General features: G+C 42.0%; 1 protein-coding gene across 3 annotated transcripts in view; it reads left to right on the forward strand.

The window, feature by feature from the left end:
• Nucleotides 1-23464, forward strand: part of TMEM132D (transmembrane protein 132D) — a 742271-nt gene that overhangs the window by 167259 nt on the left and 551548 nt on the right. For all 3 annotated transcript variants that reach the window (XM_053589948.1, XM_053589947.1, XM_053589949.1), the window contains exon 2: nt 21442-22330. In XM_053589948.1, coding sequence (XP_053445923.1) covers nt 21442-22330 — 889 coding nt within the window. The remainder of the gene's footprint in view (nt 1-21441; nt 22331-23464) is intronic.

Genomic DNA, 23464 nt, shown 5'->3' on the forward strand with positions numbered 1-23464 from the left:
ATAGCCTGGTTCTTCCTCTCCAAGGCCAAGTCCAGCCAGAAGCCAGAGAGCAAGGGGCCCAGGATGACATTAGCAGGAGGCCATTTCCCGGGTGCAGAGGAGGGGTTGGGGGATGGTCTGGAAGGACAGACAGAACCAGATCCACCCACACAGTCACAGAAACCAGTCAATGACTGCAAAGCGTGTCTCACAGAGCTGGATCTGCTGTCTAGACAAAATGTTGAGCTTCTCCATCTTAAATAAAATGAAAGATTAGTAAATGTCAGGGAAGCGTTAAAGATATATTAGCACTAAACTGTAACATTCTCCTCTAGTTCAACAGAGTGATTGAAAAGTAATTGAAACATGTTCCACTCTTCTGAATAAACTGTCTGCTATTAAAACAACAAACAAAGTGATTGAAAAGGGATCTTTTTTCTTTCGAGCGGTTCCTTTCTCCAAATGCTATTTCCTCAAATCACCTATATCCTTTTCACTTATCTGATGCAGATTATTAGAAATAGCCAAGACCTATGGTTCAGCTGGGTGTATGGTTGTTACCCAGATTCAGAGAGCCACAGTCCTCACCCTGGTGACCCAGCTAGCTTTGCTACCAGGGAGCAACAACAGGGCCTCGATAGACCAAGCTCCACCTAACACCAGTGGAAGAAATAATTCAGGTCTGTCTTCTGGTGTTGAGTATTCAAATCCAGAAATGGAAGATGAAACATTTCTTAAGTTTTCTCATGTCACTATTTCTGTGGTAGGGGTAGATACGGAAAAGCTTCTTGTAGACCACAAACTAATGTGGGATTAGACACAGATGTGGCAGGTGCCCCCTCCCCACCCCCCACCATGGAAATCTGTCATTAAGGTTCCAGGCAGGCAATCTGGGGCCCTGGGTTCTTGGAGGACATCAGTGCAGAAGGCTTAGGAGAGGACAGGCATGGCCAAGCTGGTCATGTAGGAGTGTCGGTGGCACATCTCCTGCCCCTGGGTCCCTCCTGTTAGACCCCGATAGTTAGTGTGAAGGGCCTGCTGGAATGGGTGAGCCCTCTCTGAGCAGGACCCTAATTGAGTTCTTGTTTAAATCACAGTGACATGGGTGTTTCTTGGCACCAGGAGAAAGAACATTAAGGCACTCCACCCTCCTTTTGTGTCCCGTGACATTCAATGCGAAGTACCATCCAGATGTTGGCCCTTTCGGTTGGATCCTCCAGGGGACAGAGCAGTCCTGGTGTGATTTTGATAACTTGGCAATGAGCGCCATCAGCAGAGTGTGGTGCCTACAGCTTAGGTAGCCTCCTGAAGTCGCAGGTGGTACCGGAGGGTGAAAACACAAGTCCCATATCCCGGAATTTACTCCTTTACTCACCAATACCAGTCTAAAACAACTCCCCAGAAGACTCCAGTGTCCTAACTCGATGCCAAGGACCCGCCTAAATGCCATGTCTTCTGGGGACCTTTTCTACACCTGTGTCCCCTTCTTCCTCTGAAGAGGCTCCTCACTTCTGAAGTCATCACCCAGTTGTTAACTCTTGGAGGGCAGCATTGGTGGTTTAGAATATCTTTCTGTTTCCACCAGCTGGGAAGATGGCCTTGCCTGAGACTGGTATGCTGCTACTAGTTCAGATTGGCTAGATGAGTTGCTTATTAATTATGGAGATGTTACAGATTACTGATTATTGATGATCTGGATGCATTAACTATTGCCCCTGTGAAATTCCAGATGTAGACATAAGGCAGCTTCACAGGGGTCTATTAAGAAGATTTTCTCTGCTCATTGTTGGCAAAAATTCAGACCACCGGAAGGAGGGTCTGGAATGGAGGCCTGGTGCGCAAGCATACCTAAGCCTCCTTCTCTAAGTTCAGTAGATACCACAGCTCAGCACTTGGATCATTTCAGAGCAAGTAAAGACAACTCTGGTAACTTAATTTCCACAGAATGATGGACAGGGACAGGCTGTCTTTGAAAATAATTCAGTCAGAAGAATTTTCCCACTTTCAAAAGCTTGGCCAAATTATTGGTATCAGACTCAATTTTTTTTCTGGTGCTTATTGAAAAAAAAATATTCCAACCAAGCAACATCAGGCAGATTCGGAATCCGTAAGTCTGTGTAAACGTTGAATATTCAGGAATCCGTCAGCATGTGAATTTCTGCCTCTACATGAATTTTTTGCCTAATGATTCAAAAGTAGAGTATATAAGAGTAATGCATTTTAACACATTCACTTGCGAGTTCATAGGAACATTGCTGAGTCATTCCAATATTTTATTTTGATGTAGAAGATCATTGTAATTAGCCTGACACCAAGGAAAGGCACCATTCATGTGTGTGACATTTTAACTAAAACCATGTCTTTAAATAAGAGTATATTTCATAGCTAATGGGAAGCATTTTCATGTTTAGGGCAACTCCAAGATTTAGTCCTATTAAAACATTTACTATAGTCTTTGTATTGAATCTTTAATGGCTTACCTGATGCTTTTTTTATGATGAAATAAGGCACCCAGATCACTGGTTATAAAATTTGAAGGGCAAATTCCAACCATTAAATAGCTTTGAAGAAGGCAGCAAACAAAGAAAGAAGCCACAAAGCCCTATTTTAAAAAGACTCACATAGCTTTGGAACCAGAAATTTCCTTTGTCAGGGTGAAATAAACTTGTCAGGGAGAAGCATAACATTTAATCAAAAGTTTAAAGTGATGATGGTTACTTTTTAAAGCAAATACTCCACTGCAGAACCAAACAGCTCTGAAATAAGCACTTTCTGGTAGAATAAATTACTGAATCATCTTCAAAGTGTCTGAGCTACCTGAGGTTTATGGAATTAAGCTCCTAAAGAAGTGCTTTTCATATGGGATATGACTGAATATTTCTTGAGGCTCGCAGACATGCATCCTATGTGATTAAATATCTGACTGGAAAAATAAACAATTAAGGTTTTCCCGCATCTGTCACTCAGATGAATTCAGAATGTTACACAAGGGAGCGACCAAAAGATGAGTTGTTTTGTTATTGTGTTGTGCGGTCAAAGTATGCCTTGATTTAGGTTCTAAAGCTTTTTTTTAATTCAAGGAAATGTATTTTTCTATTATTGAGCTTACTTGAATCTGATAATTTTCATCTCTTCATTTTTTTTTTTTTTTAGGTTGCATTCTGGAAGATGCAGGCAGGTTTGGGTGGGTTTTTGTTGGGAGTCTTAGTAGCCATTTCTGAAAATATTAATATTAACAGTGTACTAATTTGTATTGAACATTATATGGGATAAGTTCTGCAGTTCTTGTGACAACAATGTCTGGCAGCTACTGCTATTAATCTCATATTTTGGATGAAGAACTTGAGGATAAGCATTATTAAATAATTTGCCAAAAGTTATACAGCTCGCAAATGGCTGTGCTGGGTTATATTTTCTTACCTGTGAAGTGGGGATATTAAAATACTGTGGGGAGCGTGGCATAATAAACAAAAATTATCTTTTCATTTGAAAAGCACTTAAGAAAGCACAACAAACATCCTATTTTCTATAGAATGCAGATAAAGTTTTCTCATTTGTACAGAGAGAAAAGGCCCTTTTTAAATAATATAGACATGCTTCCCTCTAAGGGCTGTCATGGATGGTTGTTCAGGTTGTGCACTGCAAAAATGCTCCTTGTGCGAGGGGACTGGTATTGCTGTTGGCCAGTCTGTTTTCCACTTAAGTGGCCAGTGCAGCCTCCATGAGATTACACTGGCCTGGAAAGAATGAAACATACCACAATAAAGTTTGCAAATTCATCCTAGAAAAAGTGCTACATGCCTCATCGCGGAATATCACTACCATCACCAGTGAAGTACCTTGGGAAGCTGGGCACGGATTCCACTGCCTAGCCCACCCTTAAAGCAATTTTGGAACTTTTTTTCTGGAATGGCCCTCAGAACTGTTGTCATAGGAAGATCTCACAGTCAAGTTCACAAACTTGCCACATGCACTCATGTTGGCTGCACTGTATAAAGAACTTAGTAAGGTTTCATAACCTTGGTATATTGGTGTCTCACAGCTCTGTTTGTGTCAACGGTGGGAGTGGTGGTGTCTCTCTGAGTGGTGTTCATATTGTTGCTGCCTGGTTTTGTATGCAGTAGGACAACGGCTCTGATGGCCATTCCAGAAAAAGGGTTCCAAGCTTGCTTTGAAGGGAGGACTAGGTGTTGGCATCAGTGCAGAGCTTCTTAAGGGAGTACTTAGAAGGTGACCATAGTGCTATTCAGAAATGACGTATGTAGCACTTTTCCTAGGAGTTCATGAACTTAATTGTCTGGCCTCATGTTTGCCTGCACCATTCCTATCTACAGATGCTAAATGCCTCTGCAAGATAAAGCCCATGATCATGCAGACTGGTGTCACTGTTAGTTCATGGCTACAACCCGTCTGTGTTTTCTATTGATTCTGTAACAAATTACCACAAATTTCATGGTGTAAAACATCACAAATTTATTATCTTGCAAATTCTGTAGATCTAGCGTCCACTTCTGCCTTTTTCTTCCACTTTTAAGGATATCTGATGATTACAGTGGACCTGCCTGGCTAATTCATGATAATCCTTCCATTTTATGGCTCTTACTTAATCACATCTGCAAAATCTCTTTTGTCATGTAAGGTAATTTATTCACCGGTTCCAGGGATTAGAATGGGGACATCTTCAGGAGGCCATTATCCTACCTTAGGAAATTTGGTCAATTACATTAGAATTCATTTTGGTGTTTTCTAATTTCTGGGCTAAAGTAAGTGCACCTGGTAGCTCAGCAATGGTTTCTAATTTGACTACTTGCTCACAAGGGTCAGCGTTCCCCTCACAGGCATCCCTGCTTGCTTTCCTGACCGCTGAAGGCCTTTGGTGATCAAGCAGTGTGGTGACCAGGGCCTCATTTACCAGGTAACGGGGTTGGAACATCTGCTTTGGAGAATCTAATTTATCACTAGGGGCTTCCTTTGGTACAGAGACAGGCCATTTTCTGAACTGTTTGGGTTTCCATCTGTCTAAATTTCATCCTTTTTTGAATTACATTGATAGCACATTTGAGGCTGCTCGGGACAGAGAACGGACTCCTGACATCATTTCTGAAGCTGCTCCTGCTTGGAGGTTAGCTTGCTATAATTTCCATTCTGGACATAGGAGGCTCTGGGATTAGACACATCAAGATGTGAGATGTAACTACCATTTTCACCTAGAAACCTCTCAGTTCTTCAGAGGTATTTTCCTCCCATTTAGGTAGTCTAATAGCATAGTACCAATGCCTTGCTGAATAATTCCCTCTCTCTGTCTGATAAGGTGTGAGGCCTTAACTAGATGCCCCTAACATGTTGAGGGTGGTAATGATGTGAGGGTGCAGAGGCCGGCAGGGGCCAGCTGAGTGAGACTCAGAATTGCTCATCCTCACAGGCGTGGCACCTGGAAGACAGTACCAGAATCTTCTCTTTTTCTTTGTTAAAAGGTAATTTTCACACAAAGGTAAAATCATGACGATCACATATATAGATATAAAATGAACACATCTTGAAAGCTTTTATTTAAGTCATTGGTGGTATATATTGAGCAGATGTTATCACCTATTCAAAGGGAGAAAAACTTCAAGGAATCATGCTTTCCTATGGACTAAAGGAATGTTGACTCTCTAGTGTTCAAGTCCACACAAAATGGACTTTCTCAGTTGTCGGGATGAGATCACTTCTCCACCAGATAGACCTGATTTGCATGTCTGTGGACAAGAATTATTTAGAATTACTATCAGGTATCTGTAACATTATAAAATAGCTCCCATAACATTAGAATTAGAAAATCTGCAAGGATGTGTATAGTTTTCCACTGAGACACAGATTTTTCCCTTTAATCCCCTCATGTTAAACAAACTCTCCTCTAAACAGCCCATTAAATTGCTGACACTTTGACCTTTCCTTGATACCTTTTGACATCATGAGGAAGTTGGCAGTTTGTTCTCATTTCTGCTGACACTGTGTTTTCCTTCCCTTCCTTCCTTCCTTCCTTCCTTCCTTCCTTCCTTCCTTTTCCTCCTCCTTTCCTCTCCTCTTCCTCTTTCCTTTCTCTCTTTTGTTCTCTTTCAGGAATGATGGTATGTTGATTTTATCACTCAGAATGACTTAGCCCTCCAACAATGGAAAGGAAAAACGTTGTTTGCAGGGTTTTTTTTAAAAGCTGTTTAATCCCTGAACAAATCAAACATTAATAAGCAATTTAAAAAAATTATAAGAGGTGACACTCTACTAGTTTTAATATAAAGCAACTTAATGAAGTTCTTTCCCTGCATACTGAGTGCTTGCAGGAGGGTGGGAGGGTGGGGAGGCTTACGCATTGTTAGGTTGGAGATTAACAGTAAAACCAGTGCTTTATCCAAACTGCATCGTCCTCACTAGATTTTGTCTTTATGGGCTTCTAGGGGGAGTTTGAGATCAATGACAATCCCAAGTGCAGGGTCATGGGTGATGGAGATACAGCTTCGAGTTATTTCTTTTACTATCCTTTCATTTTCCATTTCTTAAAAAAAATTTCTCTAGCTTTATTGAGGTATAATTGACAAATAAAAATTGTCCTCTATTACGATGTATAATATGTTTTGTTACATGTATACATTGTGAAATGATTAACAAGGACTACAGTCAAGCTCGTCAATGACAAATGACTATCAAGCTAGTTAATATGCCCATCGTCTCCTGCAGTTACCTTTTGTTTTTGTTGTTACATCTGCTCTCAGCAAACTGCAAGTGTATGATCCAGTCTCAGGCTATGTGATGCAGTCAGCGGCTGCACATTAGATCTCTAAGACTTATGCATCCTGCAAGAATGGAACTTTCTACCCCGTGACAAACATCTCTCGGCTTTCCCAATGTCCCTCTGTGCCCTGGCATTGCTCCAGAGCCTGGAGTGACAGTCCTGAAGGAGACAATGCCATTCTCTGACTCCAAGGACCTACTAAAAGCAGGGTCTGCAGATTTTCATCAAGAAGATAGAAAAGACAATTTCAGGGGTGAGGTAAGTGACGTGCATATAGCAGCCATGAGGAAGGGCTGTTCAGGCCATTCCTGTGGTTGGGGGAATGGTCTGGGCCAGAGTTCCATCGTATTGAGATTAGATGATGTGAAAGCACTGACATTACGCAGGGCCAGGCAGAGATAGGGCCAGTGCCAAGGCCCTGGGGCAGGAGTAAGGTCAGTGCACACGAGAAGGAGGATGAAGGGCAACGTGGCTGGAGGGAGCTGGGCAAGTCGAGAGTTCAAGGGAGAGATGCCGCAGGTGCCTCACTCAGGGACCGTGTCTGTCACCTTGAGTGTCCTCCTAGAGGTGCCGCTGGCTCCACCCACACTCTCTCAGCAGTTTTGTGGTGAGTTTCCAGGCATAACCATGCAGCAGGTCAGTGGCTCTCAGAGCAGGCTCTGTCCACCAGTCATCAGCATCACCTGAGAGAAGGCAAACTTTTGAATTGCCCTGAACCTGCTGAACAGAAGCATGGAGAGTGGGCCTGGCCAGGAAGCCTGCCCAGGGATTCTGACACCGGCCAGTGTTCAGAAGCACTGCCCTCACCAGCGGGAAGGGGGTTGGTCCCTTTGTGTCTGCTTCTCCCCACTCTAACTGACTGTGGCCAGAATGGGCACACCTCCCCCTTCCCTGCAGTTATCAGAGGAGGTCGCACGAGTGAAACCTGCCTCCTGGGTGAACACGAGGCCACACTTGCCGATCTGACTGTCTGGGATGGCTACTGGGCATAACAAAACCACAGAACATAGTTACATTGTATTTATCCTTGGTTTGTCTTCCTCAGATACACAAAGCTCTTTTGCGCATGTTACATGAGGCAATCTTGCCATTTTTATTTAAAAAAATTAAATAAGAAGGACCTCCACTCAACACCAAAACGTTCTTCTGCAAATGGATTTTGATACATGTGTGCAGTCAGGGTCCACGCTAACTAGCTACTCCAGGAAGAAGACACATGTTTTAAAACTTTTTGCCATTTTTGTAATAATACTCAAGCTTGAAAACAAACACATTATATACTGCACAAACGTATTTTTTTTATATCCTTATTCTATAAGCTTTAGCCTATTTTTAAGTTTTTCCTTGGTAAACATTTTTTTTGGTTGTGGAAAGCTAAGACACACACAAATGCACACATTGGACTAGCCCTACCCAAGGTCAGGATCGCCAGTGTCACTGTCCTCCACCTCCACATTGTGTCCCACTGGAAGGTCTTCGGGGGCAGTAACATGCTGCAGCCATCATCTGCTGTGTTAACAATGCTGCCTTCTGGAGTACCCCTAATAAACCTGCCTGAGGCTGTGTTATAATTAACTATTTTTTTTTAATAAGCAGGAGCACATTCTAAAATAGTGATAAAAAGCAAAGTATAATAAACACTAGGTGATGGGAATTTTTCAGCTTTGTTATAATCTCCTAGGACCACCATTGTGTATGCAGCCCATTGTTGACCAAAGTGGTATTTTGCAGGACATGACTGGACCTATAAAATGGGTAAAAGAAGAAAGTGGTATAGTGTTAACAAGGGAAGGGTGACACGCGATGGAGGTTTAAAAGGCAGCAGTAGGACAGCGTGGGAGAAAAGGAGTAGCCAGGAGGGGACTTTGTGATTCTGGGAGCAGAGCCCAAGGATGCCTCCTCTGGGTCAGAAGGGGACAGGGCCTGCAGAGGGGAGGTCACCCCAGGCACACAGAGCAACAAGGCCGAAGACCCAAGGCTGGAGCAAACAGGTGTGTGGGGCAGCAGGGCAAGGTGGCCCTTGGCAAGGTTGAGGGGTGGGGTGAGGCAGGGTGCACCTGCGGGGCCTTTGGGATGCCCCGAGGCCTTCAGAACATAGTCTTGCCTTGGTGGGTTGTTGGAGATTTTCCACAGGAGACATATTGGCTGCCCTATGTTTTAATGGAGTTATGCTGGTGAATGTGCATGTTCACATATACCATATATGGTACACTGTGTAGCATACTGTGTGATGGGTAATGTGCTGTGTGCTTTATAATGTGCTACACAATGAGGCGTATAGTCTGGAGTATATGATGGACTGCAGGGCATATGATAGGCCATATCATGTGTTATGTAAATGGTGTTTAGCTTTAGGGTGTAAATACAAATTTAAAAGGAAACAAGGTATAGAATATATATATATTTTATGATAGGAGATTTTTACTAAGAAACTATAAGAACACTTATCTCATTACAATTAATATATCACAAAAGAGAAAAAAATAATTCACATAATTACAAAGTTTTTAGACCAATTCTGGGATAGAATATATTTTTATATCATTCTGTAGAATATAAGATATGACATAGGCCTACACAGGGTCAGAATCATCGGTATCAGTCTTTCACCTCCAGGTCTTGTCCCCCTGGAAGGTCTTCAGGGTTAATAACACACATGCAGCCGTCATCTGCTGTGAACCTTGCTGCCTTCTAGAGTAGCCCCTAATAAACCTGCCTGAAGCTGTGTTACAATTAACTATTAGAAATTATAGTATAATTTTATACTGTAGTATATTATGATAGTATAGCATAGCATAATTATATACCATAGGATATTATAATGGTGTTGTATAATTATGTACTGCAGGATATTATAATGGTATCGTAGAGTATAATTATATACTGTAGTACATTGTAATAGTCTAGTAGTGTATAATATAATTATATACTGTAGGATATTATATAAAATATGCTGTAAGGGCCCAAGGATGGAGCAGAGGCACCATTTAGGAGGCTGTTGCAGTAACTTACGGGGGTTACGGTGGCCATTTGGTTCAAGGTGGCTGTAGTGCCCCTTCACTTCTCATCTCTATAGCCCAATTCTTCACCCTCTTCCTCCTCATTCTGTGTCCTATAATGCTAAACATGAACTTCAATTGGCCCCCTTGCTCTCCAGCTTCCTCTTGGGTTTGGCAGGTGATCCAAGGCCAGGGCAGAGGTTGGCAGAGATGGTGCTTCAGTGCCTAGACCTCAGCCCTACAGGGAGGCTTTTGCCACTGCCGTGGCCACCTCCAGCACTTGCTCTTTCTGCTGGCCCTTGCAGACCCAGGAGTGTTTTTTTTTGTTGTTTTTTTTTTTGTTTTTTTAACTCAAGATTGTCCCCAGCTCAGGTGGCTGCTTTACCTCTGCCCACATCCTTTACACAATCTCACTTTTAAACAACTTGAGTGGCCGAGCGTTCTGCACGGAACCTGGTAGACGTCAGTGCTGGGGATGGGAGGTGAGTTCAGAGTCTGCATCTGCTGTGAAGGCAGGGCTGGAAAGGCAGAGAGGAGCGATATGACACCATGGCTTTGCCGTGGAACACAGGAATGGGGACATGGCCTTTTCTGACAGGCAACTGTGGAAAGAGAGGTTTATGGGGGCAATAAAATAATAAATTTGAGTGTCAATAAAGAGTGACAGGTCAAGTTTGGGGTGCTTATTGGATCTCCAAGTAAGGAGCTGAGAGGAAAGAGTGGGGGTTCAAGGGAGAGGGCAGTCTGGAGATGCAAATGGGAGCTGAGACTACAGGTGTGGTCACCCAGGGAATGACGCTGAGCGGCTGGGACAGGGAGGAGGGCAGGCAGCAGAGAGGAACATGAAGGGTTGTGTTCCAAGGACCCAGTCCTCTCTCTGGAGCCCTGCCTGACCTTCAGGTTGTAAATGTAATCCCCAAAAAGGTGTTTCAAAATGCACTTAAATATGTATTAAGAATAAGCAAGAGATTTCGTGCATAATGCCATATTCTAATTAAAACATAATAAATGACCATTACAAATAATGTGAACATTTAGAGGAACAAAAACTCTAACGAAGAAAATGTGTACCCCAAATCCCAGCCTTCCTTTTCTGAGGTTTTACTGTGTTTCATTGATTCTGAGGCTTTTTCATCTGTGTTATCTCCGAAGTCAGGATCTTACAATTGACGGCGTCTTAACATTTCTTTTGTCCTGAAATTAGTTGCGATTTAGTTCCCATGACTAGGTGTGGTCGGAAATGTTCATATTTTCATCACTTCTCTATGTAAATGCTTGTAGAATACATTTTTCAATAAGAGTAAAGTAAAAATTCAATAAGAGTAAAGTAAAAGTGATAAAAAGTCTTGTGGTATAGTTCAGCCTCTCAGGGGTTCATAAAATCATGGTTTATTTTAAAATTAATGGGATATTAGATTCTATGAAATATGATATGCACTTTTGTGTTAGAAGCTAAACATCCTCCTTTTATTCAATCAGTGATAAATTATGTGATATCTGCTGCAGGCTGCTGGGCCATACTTCCCACGGAGAACAAGTAGAAAAGCTGAATAATACAAAAAAAGTATTAATATATGCTTTGTGGTATTAAAGAGCTTTGGAGACAGTCGGGATCTAAGTAGTCACGGTATCAGGAGACGAGGCACCACACTGGGTGAACTCAACATTCTGAGATGTTTTTCTCTGGGGACGTTTGCTTGTTTTCATTTGGTGCAAAGCAAAGAAATTCAGAAACTGAGGAGAGAGTGACAGTTAAGAGGAAGCTGAACAACGTTTTTCACAGTTTCAGGAGACAGAAATTGGAGCTCATTTTCAGCCAAGAGACAGAGTTCCTTGGCTGTTCTGATAAATGGTTACATATACTTTTCACCGGATTTATACTTTGTAGCTAATTTTTCAACTTTGTAGCTGACACAGCACTAAACATTCTTATAACATAAACTTTCCTGGACATTTCTGTAGTTTGTCAGGATAGATTCCCAGATATACAATGAGCGGGACAGGGAAGAGAGGAAATTTCAAGCCTCTTTTACATATTGTCAAATCCGCTCTCAGAAATAGGCTCTTGACTTTGATCCCTTGGGAGCTCTGTTGGAGAGCATTGCTGTTACTAGTCGCAAAACTCTTGGTCAATTTTTTAAGGAAGAAATTGGTCATCATGAGCTTGGTGTGACCTTTGCCTCTATTTTCAGAGTCTGGTAGTCCCAGCACCTGGTCTTCACCTGAAGATTTAAGTGAATCTTCCACACCCAGTTCATCTGGAAGTTCTGCTCCAATCATTCTGGGTCTAATATGCATGGTCAGAGCATTCGCTGCAGCCTCTCAGCATATCGTCTGTGACATATCATTTATGTATTAATTTGTACCTGTCTCCTAAACTGCAAAACTCAGGCATTGGTTTTCAAGCCAGCGTGGTCTTGTTCCCTGAGTGGTCTTATTGCCTGAGTGAGGTTGCCAGATGTACCAAATGAAACCTCATGATGTCCTATAAAATGTGATTTTCAGATAAAAATGATTGCTCTAGTCAACGCTGAGGGCACATTTACAAATACAAAGTATTATTTTTTTATCCTGACATTCACATTGAATGAGTGCCCTGTATTTATCCAGACCTCTATGGGGAGGGGACATTTGGCATCATCTGCAGATGTTTCTGGCTGTGACCACTGGGCCAGGGTGCTCTGCTAGCTTCTAGTGGGCAGAGCTCAGGGGTGCTGGAAAATATTCAGCAACATGCAGGGTAGCCCATGCAGCCTGCGGTGGAGAATCCCTGATCAGAGCTGTGTGAATTTCTGCTTAAATTTGCAAGCTTTTGTCTTTAGCTAGAGAGATGTGAAGAGTCACAAGCTAAATAGGATTTGTGTAGATGGGAACATTCAACTCCCCTTCTGCTGTCTCCTGTTTCTTACCAGAGGCTTTTTGGATTGGCTGTATTATTATACTTACCATCCTCAACCCCGGTTTCATTTTTCTTCACTGTACTTACCACTGTGTGGAAATCACACTCCCCGTGTTTATGTGTTTACCTGTATTTCAGTCCATCCCCTCACGAGAATATTATCAACTGCAGGAAGATAGAGACCTGGCTTGTCTTGGTAAACCCTGATTCCTCAGCACCTAGAGCAGTCTCTGGCCTAAATATTTGGGTCAGGAATGACCCATGAATGAATAAAGACAGAAATATATCAAAGATAACTTCGCAGTCTTCAAACACATGCGTTGTCACAAATTATTCTTTATGCTCTAGAGCTTCTTACACTTAAATCTGCACAGAGGGGTGCTGCGTTCGCTACCAGTTACATTTACAGTTGTCATGCGCCTTTGGGAAGCGGCACTAAAATACTATTTTCTTGTATCACTGGAGGTTTGGAAATGTGTCTGAGAAATGAAGACAAACCCCCTTCTGGAGGAATATCTGAAACAGCAGAGGTGGGGTGTTAAGATCAAATTAAGAACACTGTATATAGCAAGTTCTGCTCTGCATCTTGGGCGAGTGTACCCCAAATGCGGCGAATGTCAGGGAAGGGACATGCAATGCTTTTCACGGTCCTCTAGGGGTGTCCTTACCTTGATAAGGATGCCCCCCAAGTGACCTGTTCACTGGGGGTTAATATTTTCTCAGTTAAAGCGTACATGATATGCCCCCTACATAGGTCTAGCTCTGTGCTCTGTCCTGGGGCTGTCATTTGTACCGTCTTTATGACATTTGCAGCTGCTCATTGCCCTTTCAAGTCTGCACTTGTAACTCCTGTAGCTGGTATAGACAGATGACCATGAAGTTCCCCCTTCAGCCTCGACTTAAGCAATAATATCCACAAATCTTGGGCTTGGTGTATGAATTATCATTTTTCCACAATTTATAAGAGATGCACAAATAATCACAATTTAAAAATACATAGGTACTTTGAATTTCAGTCTTTCCTTGGGCTAGCGACATGCCTGAGGATGCTGTCTCCCAAGACTGGGCAGAGGCCGCTCAGCCCACATGATCATGAGAATAAACAACTGATTCTCCACAGTGTACTGCACTGCCAGATGGCTTTGCCCAGCCGTAGTCTGACATGAGTGTTCTGAGCACATTTAAGGTAGGCAGCTAAGCTATGGTGTTCATTCAGTATGGGAGGTATATGCATTTTCAACTCATGATATTTTCAACTTACTATGGGTTTTTTGGGAGGTAGCTCCACTGTAAGTTGAGCTGCGTTTGTATGTTTTTCTGTGTATCATGGGGAATTATCTGGTGTGGTGCTACATGCATTATACTGCATTTTAATAAAAACATCATTTAAAATGGAAAGATGAACAAAACAAGGTAGATCCTTAAATCACTCCTTGAGTGCCGTGTTGCATAGTCATCAAGGAGCCAGACTGTCGGGTTTGAATCCTGCCTCTGCCGCCTACCAACTGTGTGACTTTAGACAAGTCAGTTAACCTCTCTGAGTCTCTGTTTCCTCATTGTGGAATGAGGATGATTAAAAAGTGCCTAATACATAGAGTAGTTGAAAGGATTAAGTTCATTCATCATTATAGAATGTACAGAACAGTGTCTGGAATATAATTATTAAATGAATGCTGAACTCTAATACAATGTATCATTTGCTATATAACTAAGGAAAAAAAAGAGTCAAAATATTGCATGGGTGTGGAGAGCCCATTAGGTTGTGTTAAGTGGGGAAGACCTCTTGTGGGTAATATGTGAACTTCTGGGATAGGTGGCAGTTTGTCTGCTAGAGATATGATTATCTGATTTAGAGGAGAGCCCATCACAACTCAGAGAGGTTGAAAAAGTGAAAGCAGAGATTGCATCTGGTGAATGGTCAGAGCATTAGGTGGAGGGGAACAACATGGTCCTGAGCTGGAATGACAGGCATAAATACTGAAAGGTATTGAATGCTGAGAACCAGGAAAGGCTTTTTATCAATAATAATAATAAGAAGAAGAAGAAGAAGAAGAGATAGTATCACAGTGGAATGTGGTGAATAAACTCCCTGGCATCCAGCCAACAGAGTAAATGTTGAACAACTGGCCATGGGGAGATGGGAAGGACATCACTGCTGTTTACCAATTTCCATGGTATAAATACTCCCATCGCAGTTTGAGCTTTGCCACCTGAAGCCAGTGGATGTGGGGCTGGAAAGACATGATGTGTAGAATCAGCTCTGAGTCTGTGAGCATGACTTTTGGCATCCTGTAGGTCTTCACCCACTGTCTCAGCTTACTAATTGTACAACCTTGGTTGAGTCATTAATCCCTTTGCCCTTCAATTTCCTTACCCATAAAAGGAAGCAAGTAATATAAAATACTAGAAATGACACTTCTAATTATTAAAATAGAAATTCAATGAGGCCAGTATGTTTAAGCTGGTCCCCAGGGCAGCACTCCTTCCTTCTAGAGACTCTAGAGAAGTTGGAAGAAATACGTGGGGCGAGCTGAGGCAGTTAGGAACTCTGATGCTGAGCTGTAGTCTTGAATGCCCTTTTAACTGAGTTCTTAGCGTCATACCATTAGTCTGGAGGTTGCAGGTTGTTAGGTTTTGCCTGTTTTTAAAACTCTTTCCTTGGTCCTTTTTTTACATGACTTTCCTATGTTTGAATGTTACACTGTGATTCACCTTCTGGTGAACTGGGTAATATGCTTCAGTGATTTTTCATCAATAGTAGGTAAGTTATACATTTGTACCTTTCTTTTACCCTCACAATTACCAAGGAAATATTCAGAGTAGATAGATAATCACTCAGTTGGAACATCCTTCATCATAAGTCTGTAAATGTTATTGTTTTTTAATATCTAATTTTGCATAGTGGGCACAACTGAGGCCAACCTAATTTCTCTTTCTCTCTCTCTCTTTTAGTTTTTAAATAGATGGTTATAGAAGTACTTTTTACACTTGACATTACCACGTCTTTAGTAAATATGTAAAAGATGGTGTTTTCATTTTTTTCTGAAATTTGGTGAACTATATAATATTTTAATTAAAATATATATAATATTGTATGATATAATGTTTAATAAACATATAATTAAAAATTTGTATACAGACTCACTCACTAATACTTTCTTTTGTTTTTCTTGTTGTCTTTTAATGATGCTTCTTTTGCAGTGTTCCAGCATCTCCATTATGAGTGCCATTATCTGTATATTAAACATCTAATGTGCATCTCACATGGTTACGCCCTCTTATTGATCATTTAATGTGTATCTCACGTGGTTACGCCCTCTTATTGATCATCTAATGTGTATCTCACGTGGTTACGCCCTCTTATTGATCATCTAATGTGTATCTCACATGGTTACGCCCTCTTATTGATCATCTAATGTGCATCTCACATGGTTACGCCCTCTTATTGATCATCTAATGTGCATCTCACATGGTTACGCCCTCTTATTGATCATCTAATGTGCATCTCACATGGTTACGCCCTCTTATTGATCATCTAATGTGCATCTCACATGGTTACGCCCTCTTATTGATCATCCAATGTGCATCTCACATGGTTACGCCCTCTTATTGATCATCCAATGTGCATCTCACATGGTTACGCCCTCTTATTGATCATCCAATGTGCATCTCACATGGTTACGCCCTCTTATTGATCATCCAATGTGCATCTCACATGGTTACGCCCTCTTATTGATCATCCAATGTGCATCTCACATGGTTACGCCCTCTTATTGATCATCCAATGTGCATCTCACATGGTTACGCCCTCTTATTGATCATCCAATGTGCATCTCACATGGTTACGCCCTCTTATTGATCATCCAATGTGCATCTCACATGGTTACGCCCTCTTATTGATCATCCAATGTGCATCTCACATGGTTACGCCCTCTTATTGATCATCCAATGTGCATCTCACATGGTTACGCCCTCTTATTGATCATCCAATGTGCATCTCACATGGTTACGCCCTCTTATTGATCATCCAATGTGCATCTCACATGGTTACGCCCTCTTATTGATCATCCAATGTGCATCTCACATGGTTACGCCCTCTTATTGATCATCCAATGTGCATCTCACATGGTTACGCCCTCTTATTGATCATCCAATGTGCATCTCACATGGTTACACCCTCTTATTGATCATCCAATGTGCATCTCACATGGTTACACCCTCTTATTGACCATTTTTATTTCCTTGCTTTTTCCATCTAGCTGTAGGGAAAGCTTCAAAAGTCCCTCTTCTCACATCATAAATTAAATTTTCTGCCTTTTCAGATCTATCTGTGTTATTACATCTGAAGCTGTCTTAAATTCCTTGCTTTTAATATTGCTAGGTTTTCTTTCATCTGTGTCCTATTTCACTATAAAACAACAAAGGGCCTGCTTTTCTTGATGACTGTGAGCTCGAAAGTCCTTCCATGTAAAATGTACTTTAATTTTCTGTGGTCAGTACTCTTCAAAGGTATGTTATTCCTCTACCTCTTGAATATCTTTCTGAAGTTTTTCTTTTATTTTGCAGTTTTTATCACTAGGTCCTGTTCTCCTTCGGACTTTTTTTTTTTTTTTTTAATTTAAACATCCTTGACTGAGGGGCAGTCTGTCTTGCATTGGAATTACATGTGACCATGGGACCACATGCAGCAGGAATGTGAGGGTGCATCTGCTGGGGCTGCTGACACTCCCAACAAGGGAGACTCATGGCTACAGGTGTCTTCTATGAGGCTGGTGAAACTGTGAGCTGGGTACTGGTGTCCTGTAAATTGTTACAGAGTTGGCCTGGACTGTTTGCTGGACCCCAGTGTGGTAGCTGTGTCAGACCTTTTGTGCACACCCACCCCCATCACTGCCTCTGTTAGGAGGAAAACTGAAGCAAGACACTCTGACTTGTTAGGACCTCTGTGCAGTGGCCAAACTAACTCATGCAATTTTTTGTTGGCTGTCAGCACTGCAAATATTACCAGGTAAGGGAGCATTCTTGTGGTCCACACCCTTTGCTCATACAAATATCAGTGTCATTCTTTCAAGGTGACAACTGTTTTCTATCAATTACACCATGCCGAGGGTTTCCACATTTGGCAAATAAAATACAAGATGCCCAGTTACATTTAAATCTCATAAAACACTGATTTTTAATATATGTGGAATATCTCTGATTAGTGGAAATCAAAACATAAGTGGGTTTCCGTGTTTTATCTGGCAGCATTAACCATGCTGTGTTTTCTGCATGAGGTGTCTGAGTCCCATCTGAGTTCTCAGCAGTTCTCAGCAGTGCATGTGTCCAGGTTGTAACTAATTTTCAGCATAGATGCAGATTTTTTTATTTATTGCATAGTCTCATAATTGTTGCTTTTGGATTGGGCTGGAAATAAGAGTTCTATGCTCAAATTCCCATCTCTCTTGTGTTTTTTAAAAGTATTATTTAGGGAAAAATTATCTTTTTAAAAATGTTAAAATTAATATGAAATCTCTCCAAAACTACTGAGTTGCTTTAAACATGCGAACATGTCACTTTTCTTGAAATAAATGTTTACAGCTGTGGCACCTAAATAAAATGTAAATTTTTTTCTTAATGGGCTGTTCACTGAGATTTACTGTGCATAGTTTCTTTGTCATTTGGCACTTGGCTCATTTTTATGTGGAATAAAAATGGTGTCCTCTGGTTACAAGACCACCTCATGGGGATTAGAGAATAATGAGTTTTACTTCGTTCATTCTGTGCATTGTGGAATATAATTGGTACTTTTTAAAAGTTTATATATATTTAAAAAAGAAGAAACTATAGCTTCAAGTCAATATGGAACATTTTAAAACAAGAAACATTTGGGTCAGATACCAGGCAAGAAGACAATTAAGCCATTTGTGGAATAAAGCTAAGAAGTTACTTCCCTTCAAATGATGTTCCTAGTGACCCTGTGTGGCCTTAATGCTTTCCTGAATAAAGTCAGAAGACCCCAAGCCATTGCCCTGGGAATGTGTAATTAGTTGCACAATTAGCTTTTGTGTTCTCAAGTGGCAGGGGTCAGATGTTCAGCTGGGAAGTTCACAGACCTTTGGTGTCTAGTGTTCATGTTTAACCATCTATAATTTTATTTGGCCTTGGCAGATTCTAGAATGAATGTCGAGCTTGTACGAAGGCAGCTTGAGGTAGTTGTTCTGAGCAAGTGCCAAGGTGAGTTTTTAACTAGAGGGGCCCTGTGTAATTGATATTGTTTTTTTATTTTAAGTTGCAGATTAATATGAGGGTACAGATGATTAGGTTACATGGTTTGCGTTTGTTAGGTAAAGTCCAAGTTGTCACTGAGCCTTTCATCAAGGAGGCGTGCCGTATACTCATACATCCTGTCTTTAGGTGATAGTTTACCACATCCTCTCACTCTTTCCCTTTTCACTCCCCATTCTCCCCCGCTTGTGTTTCATTGTGTTCTTCTCTCTGGTGGGCATGTAGTTGTTCACCTACTAGTTTCATATTAGTACGGATATAGCTCTTCCAGGAATCTCCTTGCAAGGGGAAGACCCCGTCTTCTTCAGTTCTGTGGAACTGAGATTACACGGATCTCTGAATGGGATAAAAGGATCAAAATTTCTGATTATAGAAAAGAAGACAGCAAATGCAGTCCTAATGTAAAAACTAATCTGCTTTCTGTAACATAAAAAGCGTAATCCATTTATTGATTCATTTGGTCACTTATCTATTAAATATTTATGGAGGGCCTGATACCAGCCGGGTGGTCTTCTAAAGACTATGAATATGATGGAGAGAAAGGCCTGCAAGTCATCTCTGCCTGCGGGCACGTAACACACAGGTGCCTACTGGGAATTTCAGCAAAGTATGAAGTTCTGTGATAGAGGAAGTACAAGGTGCTAGGGAAAAACACAGGTGGAGAAAATCACACCCAGTCATGCAGTCAAGGAAATATTCTAGGAAAGTGACTTGGAGAACTTATCTGGAGGGAGGATAAGAAGGTAACTAGGCACATGGGGTGGGGGCACCGGAGAAGGGATGAAGCCTAAAGCTTCAGCCCAGAACATGAGCAAAAAAAGTTGCTATCTGCTCTTTTCTTTCACTGAAACTCAGAAGTGAAGATACAAGTTTATAGAAAATACAAACCAGGAGTGATCTCCAAAAATTAAAATCATGTAGTCTTTAAGGAAAGGAATCTCTTGTTATATATAGGATATTTTGATTTTGTATAAAAAAAATCCATACTTATTCGGCTGGACCCTGTGAAATTGGTCTTTGGGTCAGTACAAACTGCTCACATATCAGCAGTTCCCAGAGGTTCAGCACAATTCAAGCTTCAGTTGTTAAATCAGGGCTCAGCCTGGCCTGAGTTTGGTAATGCCATTAAATGCAGAGATTTCTTCACTGGGGACAGTTTGTTGTATAAACTCAAGTTGAATGTGTGTGTCCAACTAGCTGCTTGTGTAGAAATTAAATTGCATGCAGGTTGGCCCCTTGCAGTGTCAGAGCTGGACTGGGGCTTCAGTTCTCTGCTCAGCCCCCTCCTTCTGCAGATGAGCCCATAGGAAGTGAAGAGGGTCGATGACTTGCTTGTTACCTGACAAGCAGGAACAGGACTCCTGTCTCCAAATTCTTTGCTCTCTTTGCTGGTCACAGAACCTGCTGAGAGGGGTCCAGACTTAACGTAGGCGTTGTACTTGGGAAACTGTGTTCATGTGGGCCTTTGAAACAGGTGGTACAATGAATGTCAGGATAATCAAAGATAATTACATGGCTCCTGATGAGAAGGGCTTCAGCACAACTCGTAGAGCTCTGCCTAGAAAGTCAGTGTTCCCAGAGCCAATAATTTCCTTTTCTAAAACTTCTTAAATTGGTCTTTTGGATTATGTAATTGCTCTATCCGTGTTTTTCTTACAGAATGTAGGAAACCTGTAAAAATAACATTTGGATTTTCCCCCTAAGGGAGAGATTATGTTCAGCAAGAGAAAATTTAAAAAAAAAGGTCTTCGCTCGTTGGTAACAGTGTAGTTTCACAGGATGAGGATATAATGCAAGTGAGCACTGCTCTTGATTTTTAGGTTCTAGGATCAAGTTTGCACAAGCGACTTGGAGCAGGTGCTTTATATGCTTGACCCTGGCCCTGAGGGCTGTGTCATCTCACCGTTCACAACATACCCTTCCAGAGTCTTTTCCCAGCATCTCTCTGCTTAACTCCAAGGGGCGTGTACAATGTTCAAGTGAGTTACAATTGCCAGTGCGAATTTTTCTTTGCACAGAATCCTTATCCTTTTACCCTTGGATGGTGTGTCCTTGGTGTGTAGCCTGTATGTATGGGCAGAAGGTGAAAGATTGTCAGCCTGAGTGAAGTTATTCCTGTTAGCAGCCTGCGTGGCCAACTGAAAGGGAAGGTGCCTCTCAGTTGATTTCAGCGGGTTCTTAAAATCTAACACTTGCTAATTTCCCTTTTTAACAAAAAGAGGGTGAGTCTTAGGCATAACCCACCAAAGACACCATTATCACTTGCTGAAATTTTAAAACATTATTTTGTTTGAATTTTCTTTATTTGCATGCACACCGTCTACATATGGCAGGTGATAGTTTTCTGCTGATGTTAGTGGCATTAATTTCTACTAAACAAATGTATTTATTATTAAACCAATTGGCTTAAATAAGAAATAGTGGGTAGAGAATTGTATAGTCAGCAGGAAATGGGGGTGATCCATTATAGAGGGGGCAGGCAGATGTCCAGAGTTGCTAATGCCCGCGCTCTGCTTCCCTACCCACAGTGACGGAAAGTCGAGGGATCCTTGAGAGCGTCCAGAGGTTCTCCCTGCTGCCCACCTACCTCCCCGTGACCTACCACATCAACAACGCAGACGTCTCCTTCTTCCTGAAGGAGGCCAACCAGGACATCATGAGGAACTCCAGCCTGCAGTCCCGGGTGGAATCCTTTCTCATCTACAAATCCAAGCGGCTGCCTGTTCTGAATGCCAGCTATGGGCCCTTCTCCATCGAGCAGGTGGTACCCCAGGACCTGATGCTCCCTTCCAACCCTTTTGGATTTACCAACAAATTTTCTCTTAACTGGAAACTGAAGGCCCACATCCTGCGGGATAAGATCTACATGAGCAGCCCCAAGGTGCAGGTCCTCTTCCACATCGTGGGCAGAGACTGGGACGACCACAGCGCCGGGGAGAAGCTGCCCTGCCTCAGGGTCTTTGCTTTCCGAGAGACCAGAGAGGTGAGGGGCAGCTGCCGGCTGAAGGGGGACCTGGGGCTGTGTGTGGCTGAGCTGGGGCTGCTGCCCGGCTGGTTCAGCCCCCCAACAGTGGTCACTGGAAGGAAGAAGTTGGTGGAGCAGCCGGAGGGGAGTCCTGTGGAGCTGTACTACACGGTGCATCCGGGGGATGAGAGAGGGAACTGTGTCAGGACGGACGCAAGGAGAGGCAGTGGGATCCAGATGGGCCACAATGACATCGATGAGTCTGGGCCCCCTCTGCACAGAATTGGGAGTGTCTTCCTTTACCAGACCCGCAGCCAGCCCTCCCTGAGGGAACTGCGTTTGGACAGCAACGTGGCCATTCATTACCTACCAAAGACAGTGAGACAAGGTGACGTGCTGACTTTCCCTGTTTCCATCTCCAAAAATTCCACCGAAGATCACTTCACATTGAGGTAAGTTGGCTCAGAACATCTGCCTGTGCTTCTCAACGCAGAGGGGTGCTTTCGAGAAGCCCATGATTTGATCCGAACAGCTATGCCATTTCTTTCCAAAGCAGAGACTTCACATTTTTACAAACTCCATCTTCTTTCCAAAATAGGCGAGAAACCAGTGTAATCTTGTGGGGTTGGAAATTGGGTGTGAAAATATTATGATTATTAGATTTTCCCAGGCCATCCAGGAGCTCCTGGGTGGGTGGGTGGGATTGTGATGTGATGTCTTCTGCCTTAGCTTCGGGTATTATCAGCAAGTTTCAAGAATGCTCAAAGTTACCCAACGGGAGCCATTTAGAATTGGATAGTTAAATGCCTCACAGTTGAAATGCAAAGAGGATCGCAGCAGTTGTCAGAGAGGATAGAGCACATGGTTTTGCCAACTCACAAGCTATTCCAAATCTGTAAGCTCTAAGTATAATATGGTACCAACCTCAAAGTTATCGTTTTGTTTCTCTCTGGAAATAGAACTTAGTGTTCAAGAAAATAAATGAGCATAACGTGTGAAGAATATACAGTAGAATTTGTTGAGTTTCTTATATAAGAACATACCAAAGACAAGACATTTAAAATAACTACTGTGTACTTTAGAATAAATATGGGCAGGTTTTCTTCTTGGAATGTTATATAGGAGAGAAGCTACTTGCCTTGGCTTGATGGTATTTTCATTGCAGAGTTTTAGTTCTGTTTTGTTTTGAACACAGGCAAAGTCGATTATAACAGCTAGTTAGTATACGTGTGATTGGGCGACTAAAATTGTCCTGATGTTGCTACATACTCCAACAACTTGACCTGAAGTGCAATCTAAGAAAATGTGTGTTGTAACTCCCGAAAACAGGAGTGCTACTGTATGGAAGATACTTTCTCTATCTGGGTTTTTAAAGTTCCTCTAAGAGCGAACAGTTCTCTCTTACCCCTCAATCTGGGCTTCTGGCTGCTTTTTCTTTCTGTGTTTTTATTTTCTCTTGCCTTTTGTATTTGTAAAGGGTGAGTGGGTTTAAGAAAATAAATCATGGTTTGGATTCTACTCTGTGCATTTACGTTATGTTGATTGTGACCCAGTATAAGGAATGCTTTTTCAGTTTTAACTAAAGA

This window comes from Nycticebus coucang, chromosome 4 (assembly GCF_027406575.1).
Source record: "Nycticebus coucang isolate mNycCou1 chromosome 4, mNycCou1.pri, whole genome shotgun sequence".
In the NCBI taxonomy this organism is placed as follows: Eukaryota; Metazoa; Chordata; class Mammalia; order Primates; family Lorisidae; genus Nycticebus; species Nycticebus coucang.